The 15307-nt window shown below is 44.8% G+C and overlaps 1 protein-coding gene across 1 annotated transcript in view; it reads left to right on the top strand.

Moving 5' to 3' along the window:
* The window catches only part of LOC144109822 (uncharacterized), a 36276-nt gene that overhangs the window by 4418 nt on the left and 16551 nt on the right, over positions 1–15307 (top strand). Inside the window, exons 2-4 of the mRNA XM_077642606.1 lie at positions 2608–2716; positions 11514–11638; positions 14697–14874. Of these exons, the coding sequence (XP_077498732.1) occupies positions 2608–2716; positions 11514–11638; positions 14697–14874 (412 nt within the window). The remainder of the gene's footprint in view (positions 1–2607; positions 2717–11513; positions 11639–14696; positions 14875–15307) is intronic.

Below are 15307 nucleotides of genomic sequence, written 5' to 3'. Positions count from 1 at the left end.
TGAGGCACTCCATTTTCGTGAATGAAATTACTCGAAAGGGCTGAAACTAGCCATATATCCAGAATGAACGGTTAGGGAAGAAGTCTTTCAGGCAGTTCAACATCCTGCCGCGGACGCCAAGCTCAGACAGCTGGAAGCGACCCACTCGAACGAGGTCAATAATCCCGTTGGCTCTAATGTTTCTCCTCCGCCTATGTTGATTGTTTGGCATATATAGAAGACGTCTAATTTGCGCTTCTCTATACTGTGTGGCATGAAGGAATGAGGCGACGGGCTCACCGTTGTGATAGAAACAACAGCCCTTCAGCCCTGTTTCAAGTTGCAGTGCCTGCCAGCAGAAATGGACGACTTTCGAGTTTATGCTCAGGTGCTTACAGAACATTTGTTGTTACTTTGTGAGCCCGATAAGGGTCATCTTCTTTTCTGCATGTGGGTCAATGGGTTCACCATCGCCGACAGCGTTAAATGCATCAGCTGAAGCATTCATTTCCTTTGGAGAAGGAAGCGCTACAACAAACCACAGTTCTCAAGAGGATATGCGCCAATGCCTATGTCTGTGCTGTCGAGAGATACGCTAGAAAACATTTCAAGGATGCTGCCGTTTTCTTGGCAACGAGTACATCCGGCTCATCACTCCGTGAAGCACTTAAAGGCTCATCCTCTTTGAACTTGAACTCCACTGCCAAATCTAATAATAATAATAATTGGTTTTGGGGAAAGGAAATGGCGCAGTATCTGTCTCATATATCGTTGGACACCTGAACCGCGCCGTAAGGGAAGGGATAAAGGAGGGAGTGAAAGAAGAAAGGAGTAAAGAGGTGCCGTAGTGGAGGGCTCCGGAATAATTTCCACCACCTGGGGATCTTTAAAGTGCACTGACATCGCACAGCACACATGCCGCTTTGCGTTTTCGAACCCGACCACGGCGGCTGCGTTTTTATGGAGGCAAAACGCTAAGGCGCCTAAACGAATTTGACCTAAACGGCCTAAACGAATTTGCTCATCAGTTCTGATGTGTACTGCGATTTTTCACCGAAAATGAACAACGCACTGGGGACAAGATTTTGGCTTTTGACACGACGACAGGTTGGATAGTACAAGCATCCGTAAGCCACAAACCAGCAAAGCTGACGAAGAGAGGACAGGTGCGGGTAGTCTATGTTGACAGAACTATGAACACACTCAAGGAAGAATCCGTGCACTTCAAGAACTTGAAGAGATTGTAATAGTGGTATCGGCGAGATAGGCATACACTAGAATACATGAACATAAATAAATAGTATACGCGTAAATAAATATATTTATGCACTCAAATATTACACGTACATTTATATACAAAACTATACATAAATAGGTAGTAAATAGGTGCAGGCATAGAAGGAATTGTATATATTATCTGACAAATAGCTGTCAGTACCTTGAGAGATGTGCCGCGCGCTTCTTGCATCGTTTTTTTTTTGCTCCTTGACCTTCGCATGGCAATCATGGACTGACTCTCCAACCAGTGTGTCTCTGAGTCCCTCTGGAGAGCGCATGTTAATAGCTAGATCTTTGTGATCGCCCCAGACACGAACTTCAGAATAGGAAACGCGGAGGGCGTATGGCATTTACGTCGTTTGCAGCATTCAGATGAGCTTCAGCGTTGCTCAAAGCAGGAGCGTGCGTCTTTGTCGTGTCTCCCTCCCGTGCTCGTCTGTTTTGCGCTACATCTTTTCTCAAAGCAGGGTTATTTGGAAGCACGAAGACCTAGAGGGCGCCACCAATAGTTGGCTACCCAGCCCGTAGATGGCGCCTCCGTGGGCGCCGTGACCTCCGGAAGGTGATGCCCGAGTTTCACTCGCCGCGGTGCCGGAGAGGTTAGCGTACCCAAGTATGCAATGCGAGATCTACGCTATCCAGCTTCGACGTGCAGGACCAGACGTGGTTGGCCCAACGGGCCAGCGCGATCGGAAGTGCCCAGGGAGCCTTGGTCTAAGCGCCCCTGCGAAGTAGGCAGAAAGATGACGAAAAATGGTTTTCAATAATGATTGTTCTCGCAAAAGGCAGGATTGTTGAACCAGTTGATTCATGATTGATTAACGACTGTTCTCTCGATCCTCCACAGCGACCGTGTTTCAATGAAGGGGAAATGCATAAGATGCCGGTGTGCTGTGCACCTTAAAGAACCAATGGTGGCTTAATTTCCCAAGGTGGATTAAATTATTCGAAGCTCTCCACAATGACGCTTCTTTCTCTCCTCATTTTTTGACCACCTCTTCCATCTCTTGCCTCAGATCCCGGCAACGGCGGTCAAATTTCGATGGAGGCGAAATGCACGAGGTCCGTGTGTTGTGCGATGTCAGTACGCGCTCAAGAACTCCAGATGGTCGAAATTTACGGAGCCCTTTACTACGGCGTCCCTCATAGCCCGAGTCGCTTTGGGACGTTAAACTCCCATGAACCAAACGAAACCAATCAATTCGCGGCTGAGGAGTCCACCGAGAAGTGAAACAGCCACTGCGCCATTATTTTCTTTCGAACCAATATATCTACTCGCAGTTCAGTAATTGCTACGAGAAAAGTACCTTAGTTAAGTGCAGTATTGCGCGCGCGCGCGCTCTGGCACAGTTCCACCGGACAACGAGTTCCTGCACCAGGCCGCGCAGTTTGTCGCTGAGTTCCTTGCAGACCGTCCGTGCCCCGAGGAGTACTCCAGGCCACCTGTGCCGCTTCACCGGTGAGCGCGCGAAACAATCTCTTCCGGGCGGACGCCTGAAGTCAAGCTTGATATTGACGGGTTTTTATTTTCAGTAACTATAGAGGCATGATTGCACTAGCATCTGGATCCATAGCTAAAAGCTAATTGAGATCTATGCGAATAAGTTCCTTTAGTAGCAAATCGCAGTCGTAACAAAATTATTTACCTACATATAGATGCACAAGGCTGATGCGTTGCAATACACAATTCAAATATATTTTTAAGGTCGCTTCTCTGTAGACGGTTGAAATATGCACTTAAATTCAACAAACAAGAAAAAACAACAAAAAAAATCAGTCAGAACGCTACAATGTTAACCCGGAAGAGAAACGGCACCGACATCACTCTGGTTTATAGTATTTTTTCAACAACGCAGGAAAAGTATTGCTGCGCTTTATTGCGTCTGGAAGGTCATTCCATAGCTTTGTTCCTACATGACCTATATGGTCCTTTCTCCGTAGGCGTTTTTTGTCTTCGATAGAACGAAATTTCTTTATATGTAGCGTTACGAGTGATACCTAATGGCAGCGTGAATACAAATGAATGCAGCGGGTTATTGTTTTTAAGGCATGAATGCACTGTTAGTACAGCCGTGTACTGAATTAATGAGTTAAATATTAGTATATCCATTGGCTTAAAAAGAGGAGCAGTGTGCGTGTCGCAGTTAGACTGTTTAATAAACCGAATGGCCCTTTTTTTGAAAACCTTAAGGGGCTCTAAATAAGACTGTTAGGTGTTTCCCCAGGATTCAGTGCAGCATGACAACCAGCTTTGAACAACTGAAAAATATTTTGAAGTGCGCCAGTCCCAAAATAGTGGCGGCATTTAAACAGAGTAAAGCATGCTGCACCTAATTTCCTACAAAAGTGCCTGGATATGGGGATTCCAGTGCAAGTTCTCATCCAGGATCACTCCGAGATAAGTGATGTTAAAACAGATTTAATTAGTTAGCCCAGCCAGTGAGGTGCAGGCTTATTTGAAGATATTGTTTTTTTCTGAGGCTCTTAAATATAATGCATTTTGTCGTAACATATGCAATAAAGTCTGCTGGAGGAAAACCAATGTCTCCAATTCCAGGTTAGCAAGACTGATTAGTTCAGCTGTAGACTCGTGAGCGTGCAGTGTCGTCAGCATACATAAAAACCGAAAAGTGATCGGTAAATGCGGTAGGTCGTTAAGGTATAGAGGGAACAACATCGGACCAATGACTGAACCCTGAGGCACGCCCGCAGTAAATGGTTAAAAATCAGACCTTACGCCACTAAGTTGAATCATTTGCCGCCTGTTACTCAGATTACTTCTGAAGAGTTCTAAGCTAGTCCCTCGAAATTTATAATGCACTAGATTTCAGAGTATAATTTGCACTCACACCGGTCTTATACACGCGCTTTCTCTGCAGATAAATTTTCTGAACTGCTACAGCTTATTCGTCTATTGCGCATGATGCTCCCCGATCACGTGCTGCGCAAAGTTCCTCGAGTTCTTTTGTGGCTGGGCTGCTTTAAGATCACCACGCAGCGCCCTCAGGCTCTAGCAGCATTTGCTAATGCTTGACACATTATCGGCGACAAAAGCCAACGGGACGCCTGAGAAACCACTGAAGCGCGCAGATTTGTAATCCTCCGATTGGCTGGCACGCCACACCTACGCGCTTCGCCAATCAAGACTTGTCCGGTACAGCCCTATTGAAAAATATGTATAGGTTTGAATAGGTACGCAACGAGGATGACGGAACATTGGTTTGGTTTTATTGGGGTTTAACGTCCCAAAGCGACCCAGGCTGTGAGGGACGCCATAGTGGAGTGCTCCTGATAATTTGCACCACCTGGGGTTCTTCAAGGTGCACTGACATCGCACAGTACACGGGCCTCTAGCATTTAGCCTCCACCGAAATTAAACCGCCACGGGCGGGATCGAACCTTCAACTTTGATTTGGTGTCCACTTTCAGTGCAAGTTGAAAAACCCCAGGTGGTCGAAATTAACAGTTCTCCACTACGGCGTTCTTCAAAGCCTCAGTCCCTTTGTGACGTTAAACCTCTAAAACCAAGCCAATGTTCCGTCATCCTTGTTGCGTTCCTATTCAAACGTATACACATTTTAAATAGGGCTCTACGGGACAAGTCTCCAGGACGCGATCGGCGCGATTTACAAGGATAATGCACATGTAATGCACATATACAAAAAGAACAAAGCTCATCAGGCACGCAATTTCTTGAACAAGGAGACAACTGCAGGCAACGGCGTCCATTTACCAGGTGAGCACAGAAATAACACATGCTAAAAAAACGCACAAAAGAAATCATCCAAATAACAGCAGCATCTGCATTGCAGATGGCATACTGCTGCAGGAAAGTAATTTGTGATTATTTATAACCAGTGCTTGTAGTCCTGAAAATGAACAATATTACAGAAAGACAAGTAATGATACAAGTACTGATACTGGCACATTGTATATAAATAAATAATAAATATTCAGTTACGCAAAAAAAAATATAAAGCAATCCTATGCATGTCTGCCAGAAACAAAGGTTGTTGTTGCTTTAAACGTCCTCATTTGCCAAAAAAAAAACGGCTGCATTTTACAAAGATTGTGAGATGCACTGTAGCAGTTAACCATTAAATTATTTCACGGACTATAATTCGTTTCCCGGTATAATAGCTCGATTTGCAAGGCAGACGACGAGGGACGCGTGGTTGGCAAATGAAAGTAAGCTGAAGGACAGTACACCACGTGTGTACATTCAAGAAAACATGACTCGACACGATAGGGAACTACTTCGATCGATAAAGGCTGCGGCCAAAGAAAAGGACTATCGCTATGTCTGGCATGTGAATGGCAAGATTCTGGTGCGAAAAACTGACGGTGCCGGAGCCATACATGTCAAGAGTACCGAGGACTTTGATCGGCTGAAATGACCATGCAATTTTACTTGCCACATGAGCTAAACACGGTTGTGTCACGGTTACTACCTACTTCTGTAAAATGCATACATCTGAATGCCAGGTCGGTTAAGAACAAGGTGTTTTCCTTAGAAGAGATGTTTGCTGAGTTTAATTTCTTATTTTCGACAATCATGCTGACCGAAACCTGGTGCACAAATGATCAAGATGTTTTCAGGCTGCAACATTACAACACATTTTACCTGAATAGAATTGATGCCCGACGGGGCGGTGTTTCTATACTGGTCCAGGACAGTTTTGAATGCCAGCTTGTTGATCGTTATTGTGTGATGACTGTAGACTTTGAAGTGCTTACACTGCATACGGACAAAACATTACTTTCTGTCTGGTACCGCCCACCGAACGGCAGCTTTTCTAAGTTCTTAGAATTCTATGACTCTTTTCTAGCTTTTGCCATTGAAAATAATTTTGTTCTAATTGCTGGTGGAGACTTCAATATTGATATGGGCTCTAATACCCAACATGCAAGAGATTTTAGTACAGTTATCACTTCAAATAGTTTCGTAAATGTAATCACTGAACCGACTAGAGTCACTACTGAATCAAGTTCTGTTTTGGATCTTTTTATTACAAACGCGCAAGTACACGCTGCAAAAGCTGGTGTAATATCGTATGACATCAGCGACCACCTGCCTGTTTTCCTCTGTCTCAACGGTAGTCGACTAGAGAGGAAAAAAAAATGAGGAAATATACCACCAGATAATAACAGACGCTACGCTTGAGGGGTTCCGCGAGGAGGTGCAAAAATTTGACTGGACAAATGAATGCCAATTAAGTGATGCAAATGAAGCGTACAATTTATTTCTTGATCAATTTAAGAACTTGTATTCAGCTCATTTTGCGTTGAAGTCTCGTCGAAGAAGTCGTAAAATACGGAAGCCATGGATAACACAAGAATTAAAACATGAAATGAAAATTAGGGACCAACTGTATCAACGGTTTCTAAGTACACGAGCCCAAGTGGACCTGGTCACTTTTAAACAACACAGAAATAAATTGACCAAAAAACTGAGGTTCGCAAGAGAGGAATACCTCCTTTCTTATCTGAACGTTGATCGTGACAGACATGATTTACTTTGGTCTCGGCTAAACACGCTTCTACACCGTCGCAAGATTCATGCCGCACCCTCGGAACTACAAGTCAATGGTCAAGAGTTATCTGGAAACGATTTAGCCGATGCATTTAATACTTTCTTTTGTAAGACTGCCACGAGCAGCGGCTCGTCCGACGCTTTAGAGTACATGAGTACTCCGAACAGTGACTCTATATTTATGCAACCTGCAACTGACCAGGAAATAATATCTGTAATCCAGAACCTAAAAAATAGTACATCCCGAGATATCGATGACCTTCAGGTGCGGCCTGTGAAACACGTAGCCGACATCATTGCTCCAGGTCTTGCCAACATATTTAATACATGTTTAACAACAGCAGTCTTTCCGGCCAAAATGCAGATAGGGAAAGTAACTGTAATATATAAAAAAGGTGACCGAAATGATCTGAGCAACTATAGACCGGTGTCCATATTACCTGTGTTTTCGAAGGTCTTTGAAAAACTTTTGCACACACGCTTATCCAAATTCATTGACAAATACAATCTTCTTACTTCACATCAGTATGGCTTTACTAAAAACAAATCAACCGAACTGGCACTTCTTGCACAAAAAGAATTTATTCTTGACAGTTTGAACAAAACTTTCTGGCACTTGGTGTATTTGTCGATTTTTCAAAGGCATTCGATTTGGTGGATTACAATATTCTGTTGCTAAAACTAGAGCGATATGGCATCCGCGGAACTGCCTTACAACTAATAAGGTAGTATTTATCTCAGAGAAAGCAAGTGGTTCAGCTAAATAATGCCCGTTCTGCAATTAAATTTATCCACGCTGGTGTACCACAAGGTAGTATACTAGGACCACTGCTGTTTAATCTATACCTTAATGATATTATAAACATAAACTCTGAAGTAACATTTATTATGTACGCGGATGATGCGAGCATCTTTTTCTCCGGAAAAAATATCTCAGAAATAATATCCGCATGTAACGACACAATGATAGCGTTGGGAAAATGGGCAACAAATAATTCCATGCGTATAAATGAACAGAAAACCAAAGCAATCTTTTTTCGGCCAATAAACAAAATCATCCCGCCACATCATGCCATAGTACTAAACTTCCGTAACGTAGAAATTGTGGAGAGTTTCAAGTGTCTTGGAGTAATTTTCTCCTCCCATATGTCTTGGAATGATCACATAAACTATCTCATAACAAAGCTAGCTCAAATCACCGGCTTGGTAGGCAGTTTAAAATATCAGCTATCAACGAGAACCAAATTGCTTTTATATAACTCACTTTTTTACTCGCACCTTAACTATTGTCAACTCGTATGGGGAACCGCAGCACCGTCTATTTTACAGCGCATACATCTTTTACAGAAAAAATACATACGTCATGTTTATAATACATCACACCGACCCCACACTGCAGACCTTTTTCACAATGCCAAGGTAATTAGTATATACAACTTATATAAATACCGACTCAGCGTGAAGATCAAAACAGAATTAAGACACAATCTGAATAGCTTACAGGGTCTTGCAAACTTGCAAACCAATTTGCCACGATACCCCACTAGATATGCAGAACGGTGGTTAGTTCCTACTCCTCGTCTGAACACTGGGAAACAGCGCCTATCTTACACGTTACCCTCTCTTTTGAACACCTACAAATTAGATGGGTTTGATTTATTTTCATGTCCTTACAGAAATCTCCGCCTTATGTATAGTTCATGATTTCGGATACTTTCATTTTCTGTGATTTCATGTTATTCTGTTGTTTGTACTGTGACTGGAATTTTTTTTTTGTTTGAGCAAGACGCGATTACTGTAGCGAATGTTAATTTACTGCGCCAAATTGTGTACAGATTTGATGTATTGTTGTGCTTCTTCTGCCAAAAAAAAAAGGAAAAAAAAACAGGGGCTGTGGGCTGGTCAAGCTGCCTGCGAGCAGCTTTTTTCCCGCCGTCCTCCCATCCAAATGTACGATGGCAAATAAAGATTATTATTTATTATATTACAGTAAGCGCAGCGGAGGCTGCGTAAGTAGTGCGCCCACAAAACCATACTACTCCGCCACGTATAATACATTCTTCTCGAAGCCTCAGTGAGTGTTTGGACGAAAACAAAGGGCGGTGTAAAAATGAAGTATACGTGCTATAATTGGGAATCACGGCCGAAGCTGTTCCGCGCTCAATGTCTGAGCCATCTGGCTATTGTTTTCACAGAGCGCGAGCTACTTTTTAGGTGACGGAGTCAGAATGATTGACTTTTCTAGATGATTTTATGGTTTAGGGGGGTTTAATGTCCCTAAGCAAGTCAGGCTATGAGAGACGCCGTAGTGGAGGGCTGCGGGTAATTTCGACCACCTGGGGTTCTTTAACGTGCACTTACATCGCACAGTACATGGGCGTCTAGAATTTCGCCTCCATCGAAATTCGACCCCCGCGGCCGGGATCGAACCCGTGTTCGATCCCGTCTAAAGTTTAGCACAGATGTTTGGGGCGGACTGTAAAATGAGACCAATACGACTGGAGTGTATTGAGGCTTAATAAGAATGGCGGTGCTTCCTGACGAGTTTTTCACCAACGGGATAGGTTGGCAAAGGAATGAAGAGGTCCACCATTGAACATGTATAGCCGCTTTACCTGTAGCAAGACCAGTGGGGCGGTCGGGTATTGGTGAGTAGTGATATGCACAATAGCCAGAGAGAGGAGGGATGGCGTTATGTTCGTGTAGAAGGCAATCTCAGGCGGAAAGTTTTCCATCTGGAATACGCAGCTTCAATCCAGGGAGCTTATTAACAAGACCCCGACGTTTCTATTGTATTACATAGTAGGTAGCGTTAGTGGCCATTGGCTTGCAGAACAGCGGCAATCATCTAAGGCAGTGGCTGCAACATGGTAATCAAGGATATCACTGAAGACAAAGCTATAGACTGCTCAGATTGCTCATATTCTGAGTCTAAATGGCTGTGCACATTAGAAAAAGGAGGAACTTGATGAACAGGCTCACCAAGCGATCGATGAGGATGATGTAAGTGCGGCGTTGGCAAAGCTGGTCAAGTTCTCGGCGAACTTTGGCGGTCGCTTCACTGATGGAAGAGATCTCATCAGGCATAGAAGAAATTATCGGAGGAACGTCATCTTTCCGACGATGGGCACGTGAACTTGGCTTTCGAAACAGACGCATAAGAAGAGAGGGTGAAGGCAAAGATGCTGGCAGCTTTTCAGTATCATCCTCATCTCTGTCCTTCGAGAGAGCAGCAAAACGCTTCGAGATCTTGACTCCAGCCCGAGTAGGCGCAGCCACCGCTAAGCGTTTCTTTCGGGGACACTTGCAATAAGTAATGTCGCGGTCATTTCCCCTACGGAATGGGCATCTGAACGAGCGAGGGAAGACCATTTGCTGGTGGTTTGGGTAGAGTGTCTTGGTATGCAGGGCACAACGTTTATGTGACCTAGTCGCAGGCACTAATAGCAGAAGACTGGTGCAGGACGGAAAGGCTTCCGAGGAACAATACGACCGTTGAGAAGAATTGAGTAGGGAGTTCTAACTGGCCCTCCAGCAGCAGAGGAAATGTGCCTTTCCTTAGCCGGCGGGCATTGAGCACTGAGTGATTGTCGGAGTAGAGATTGGTCATCACGTGCTCCATAGGCGCATTACGATCCATGTTATACACGGCACATCTTTGCAAGCCGTGTCCAGAGGCTAGATAGTTCTACACAGGTATATAATGCAATTCGCTGATATATAATTTATCAGCATAGCAGATCTTTTCAGCGCCACCAAGTGACGCTAGTGCGACCGTGATGGAATTGGAGGGACGATGGTGAATAAAGCCGAAGTAACCTGAGTTGTCCACTATTTTCTCGATGAGCTATTGCTACGATCTTGAAGGAACTGAGCTTAAGTTGTATTGAAAGGTAGGTTTAACGTGCCCACCGCGGTGGCTCAGTGGTTAGGGCGCTCGACTACTGATCCGGAGTTCCCGGGTTCGAACCCGACCGCGGTGGCTGCGTTCTTATGGAGGAAAAACTCTAAGGCGCCCGTGTGCTGTGCGATGTCAGTGCACGTTAAAGATCCCCAGGTGGTCGAAATTATCCCGGAGCCCTCCACTACGGCACCTCTTTCTTCCTTTTTTCTTTCACTCCCTCCTTTTCCCTTCCTTATGGCGTGGTTCAGGTGTCCAATGATATATGAGACAGATACTACGCCAATTCCTTTCCTCAAAAAACCAATTTTTATTATTATTAACGTTCACTCAGAAGGAGCGGTGAAGTTCATGGAGTGCGTATTCAGACGGTGTCGTATATGAAGGGTTAGGATCGATCGGGGCAACTATTACCTTCTCGCGGCCGCTTTAGTGCTGGCAGCAGAAAGAAGCCGCACAGGAGTCGGTCGAAGTGGTATAGGGTGGGCATGGAAGTGGGCAAGGCGGTTAAGACTGGCATAGAAAATCAACGGGATGAGTGTTTGACAATAATTAGCAGGAAACTACTAGCGCACGAGGAGGAGGGATCTGCGGATATATTGATTGTAATGGTGTTCTCTTGCGATGTGAGAAAAGATTACATTCATAACTTTCAGTCTAAAAAATAAGCTTGTCCACGATGTCCGGCCATGTATTCAGCCCACCGAGCCAACGCAATATTTGGATTTTCGTCTGAGGTCACGCATGAGCCGCAACTGCCTCTTTCTTTTTTGCATTCAATTCGAGCCTTTCGACCCTTTTCCCCTTCCTACGCTTCTTCAGTCGCGTGGATGAAAGGGAGCCTCCACCATGGTCTGCGGACGACGTCCTCTGTGCCAGCGAAGCTGTCGAAGATGACCAGTTTCCGGATGGGGAGCTGGAAAAAGAGCAGCAGCACTTAATCGATGGTAAGGCGAACCACTTTGTCACGACAGTGTTCATTTTGTTTTTACAGGATCAAGCCGCGCGAGATCTGCAGAAAGGAATGGTTATTCCGTGAGAATTTGTCAGGACTCTTAAAGGCACAACCTTTGTCCGTAATGTTTTGAAGCTGGGTCCTTAAAGAAACAGCATTAAACATAGGAGTCGATTGTGCACCACCCCTGCAAACCAGTCTTGCTTTGAGTCTGTACACAGCTTCCAACTCTTTTTGAAGTCTTGGAAGCAGTTAGGTAAATCGTCTTTTGGCAGGGGTACCAGCTCATTCGTCGTGGCATCCTGAATGGCCATCACGTTTTCCATTCAGCGTCATTTTAGGATTCTCTCCACATGCGGGAACAGCACAAAAACGCACGGGGAGAGGTCAGGGGAGTATGGGCGACGCGGAAGTATTCCGTGCGTGAAGCTTGTCAAGACCGCACCACAGACGTATGAGCTTCTTTGTGAGGCTTACGACAAGGGTACATTTTCATTGGGGACGATCGTTCGAGTGTCACAAGAGGTTCGCTTCAGGGAGAACGCCGGTGGAAGACAAAATATGGCAGAGGTACCCTTCAACCCTATGGAGTGAAGACAACGTGGCTCTAAGGCCACGGTGTGTATGCTGTGCTTAGCGAAACGTGTGTGACGCTGAGAGCAGTGTGAGGCCTTTTTTGCATGCCCAACAGTTTTTGAGCGGGAAACCGTTTATGAACGTTATTTTTTCATGCCCCCCAATGTAAGATTTCACTATAACAATCAAAATATATCCGCACGTCACCCGGCGGCAGTCTTGCGTTTTTTATCCTATTAACGTTTTTGCTATCATCAAAAGGTTCCCCATTGGTTTTTTATGGCATTCTTCACTGCTCGATGCGATCGATGGAAATACTTTAGAAGGAAGATATTGCTACATATCAGAAGAATTTACTTTTGTAAGGTTTGTAATTGCACTGGTGGCAACAGAGACAGGGAGATTGTTAAGGTTAGTACTTGCTCATGTGCGGAGACTTCCACGCTGAAGAGATCTGTGTAATGTTACTGATATCCGTGATGGCAGGAAATCAAGACGTTAAGCGTCTCACTATCGTATAAAATCTTTTCAAACATACATGAGAGGAAGCGCCGGAGATGTTAATGTAAGGTTAGGAAGACCAGAGTTCATTTCATGAACTGTCTCTAGCATTAAACGACAGCAGTTTAGAAAATTGAAATCTTGACAGAATATAACGCCGTTAAACTGAGTATGACGTGCGAAAGCGCTTGGTTTCGAATTAGCTTGACAATTGCCTAAACATTGCCTTAACGTTACCTTCGAATTAGCTTGGCTCTTTCCTAGACGTTGCCTTACATCGTCCTCCAGAACACTTTCTTTAAACTTACGCATCATGTGACCTTTCCCAAGCCACACCGTATCCAAATCATTTCATCTCAAAGGTCAAAGTTCAAAGGACCAGGGTCGAAGGTGAAAGTTCGAGGCTCCAGACAACCATCGGATTATTCAAGATTGCTAGTGAAGCAGTGTTTTCGCACTAAAATAAAACGAGCAGAATGGTCTCGAGTAAATTCTAGAACACCGGAGAGCGCGACACGCATCGGATCCTGAACATAACTTCTATACTTCTGTTCTTTACACGTTGAAAAATCATTGGACTGAAACAGGTTGAGAAGTGCTGTAGCGGTGTGACACAGTCCCGGTTAGCATTGCTAAACACATGATCAGCGTGCATTTTCTATGTATATGAACTGTGTGTTATGTGTAGAACAAAATATATTCATTTCGGTTACTACTGAGCAGTTCCACAATTTATTTATTTGAAGGGTCCCTCCAACATTTTTCAATGTACTCCACGTAACATCTAATTTAAAATTTGTAACAGCGGGAACTGTTTAAATTAAAAAAATGAATTCATGCTTAAACAATTTTTAACAAATGATATTGAAACAACCAGTAGGGCTCAGTTATTATTTTTACATTATCGATCGTCCTGTTTCTTATTATCTCCTTCTAATTAACCAAGCGGGGAACGCTGCAGTTAAAGCAAGCACCCGCGTGATAATTCGCGGATTCGTGAGTAGCGCCAGCTCTAGATAATGCTGCTGCACCGTATCGGCGAACTAAAAAAATATGGAAAAAAAAATAGTTCCGATAGCCGAAAAAGACCTTTAGCTGATGTTGCAATTCAGTTCCCGAAAGCACTATGAATGCTAAAAAAGTATACTGTGAGCTCTTATTTCTCGCAGTTCACACTTGGCAGACCGTAAAATAAAAGGTAAAGAGAGATGGGACTCCAGCCGCATCAGTGCTGTACAACGGTTACACACGCATAACGGACAGATAATAGGTTGAGGTAAAGGAGAAACCTAGCCCGTACAACTAGTGTATCGAGGGTAACACACGGATAACAGTAACAATAATACCACTGAATGGGTAAACATGACACGAAACCACTAAATTGCAGCGCGACTCCAGAACCGATACGTCCAGTGTCCGCGAGCGTCTGTAACTACGGCGTTAGCGTACGCCCAGAGAGCGCTGCCCAGGCAGGAAATGTAGTACTTGAATCTATAGGGTAGTCATGAAATGAGATAGCCTGTTTTAAGGTGGTATGCTTATGTGATTTTCCCGCTAACCTTTCGAGATGCACTATGCTTCGGAGACACGGCAGTATTCTTTTGACTGATGTTTAACTTGAGTTGCCTGCTCAGTAGTGATCGCTCAACTTGTCGACGAACTGCCATGTAATTTCAACCAGATATTTTTTTACGTTGCTGCGGTTGCTCTCATTGATTTCCATCTACGAGAGACGTTCGTGTGGTGGCCGCACTGCGAGAAATGAATATCGAACGATCAATCTGAGAGTAAGAGTCACGGCGTGCAACAATCGCCATAGTTAACAGCTTGTGCGCTGCGCCGATCACTGACAGCATGCTGTTCGAGTAAACTGAGACAGCCGGGTGTACGAGATTGTTCGGAGAGAAGAATAGGCGGGCAGTAACTGCGAGGGAGGGGAATGCAGGCTCACGAATGATGTGCAACGACCGCAGGTCTCGTGAAGGGCGAGCTGTTGCTGCGCGAGCCCCCGCTGCGCTGGCCTGCCCGTCTGCCGCGAAGGCTGGACGCGGAGAGTACGCTGAGGCAGTGGATAAAGAAGTACGAGGTCGAGTCGCCGGCCGAGTTCATCACGGTCCACGACCAGCCCATGGACGACATCAGGCTGCTCAGGTGCGGAGACACTACGCTACCGCTCTGCCTTCACTCACTCACTCACTTACCCACATCAATCACTCATTCACTTACCCACACCAATTACTTATCCGCATCAATCACTCACTCACTTGCCCACACCAATCACTCACCCACATGAATCGCTCACTCACCCACTTACGCACATCACTCACTCACTTACTCACCTACATCACTCACTCACTCACCTACCCGCATCAATCACTCACTCACCCACATCATTCACTCATATAACTTGCTCCATTACATACTCACCCATGTCACTCACTCACCCACATTACTTACATCACTCGTCCCTCACTCGCTCGCTATTTGCTCATACCACTTCCTCACTCACTCGCTCACATCACTCCCTGACACACATCACTCATTTCCTCACTGTCACTCTTTTTTCCACCCACATTACTCACTC

Source organism: Amblyomma americanum, chromosome 11 (genome assembly GCF_052857255.1).
Source record: "Amblyomma americanum isolate KBUSLIRL-KWMA chromosome 11, ASM5285725v1, whole genome shotgun sequence".
NCBI lineage: Eukaryota > Metazoa > Arthropoda > Arachnida > Ixodida > Ixodidae > Amblyomma > Amblyomma americanum.
The sequence above is the reverse complement of the archived record's forward strand: the minus strand, read 5'-3'. Positions and strand labels throughout refer to the sequence as shown.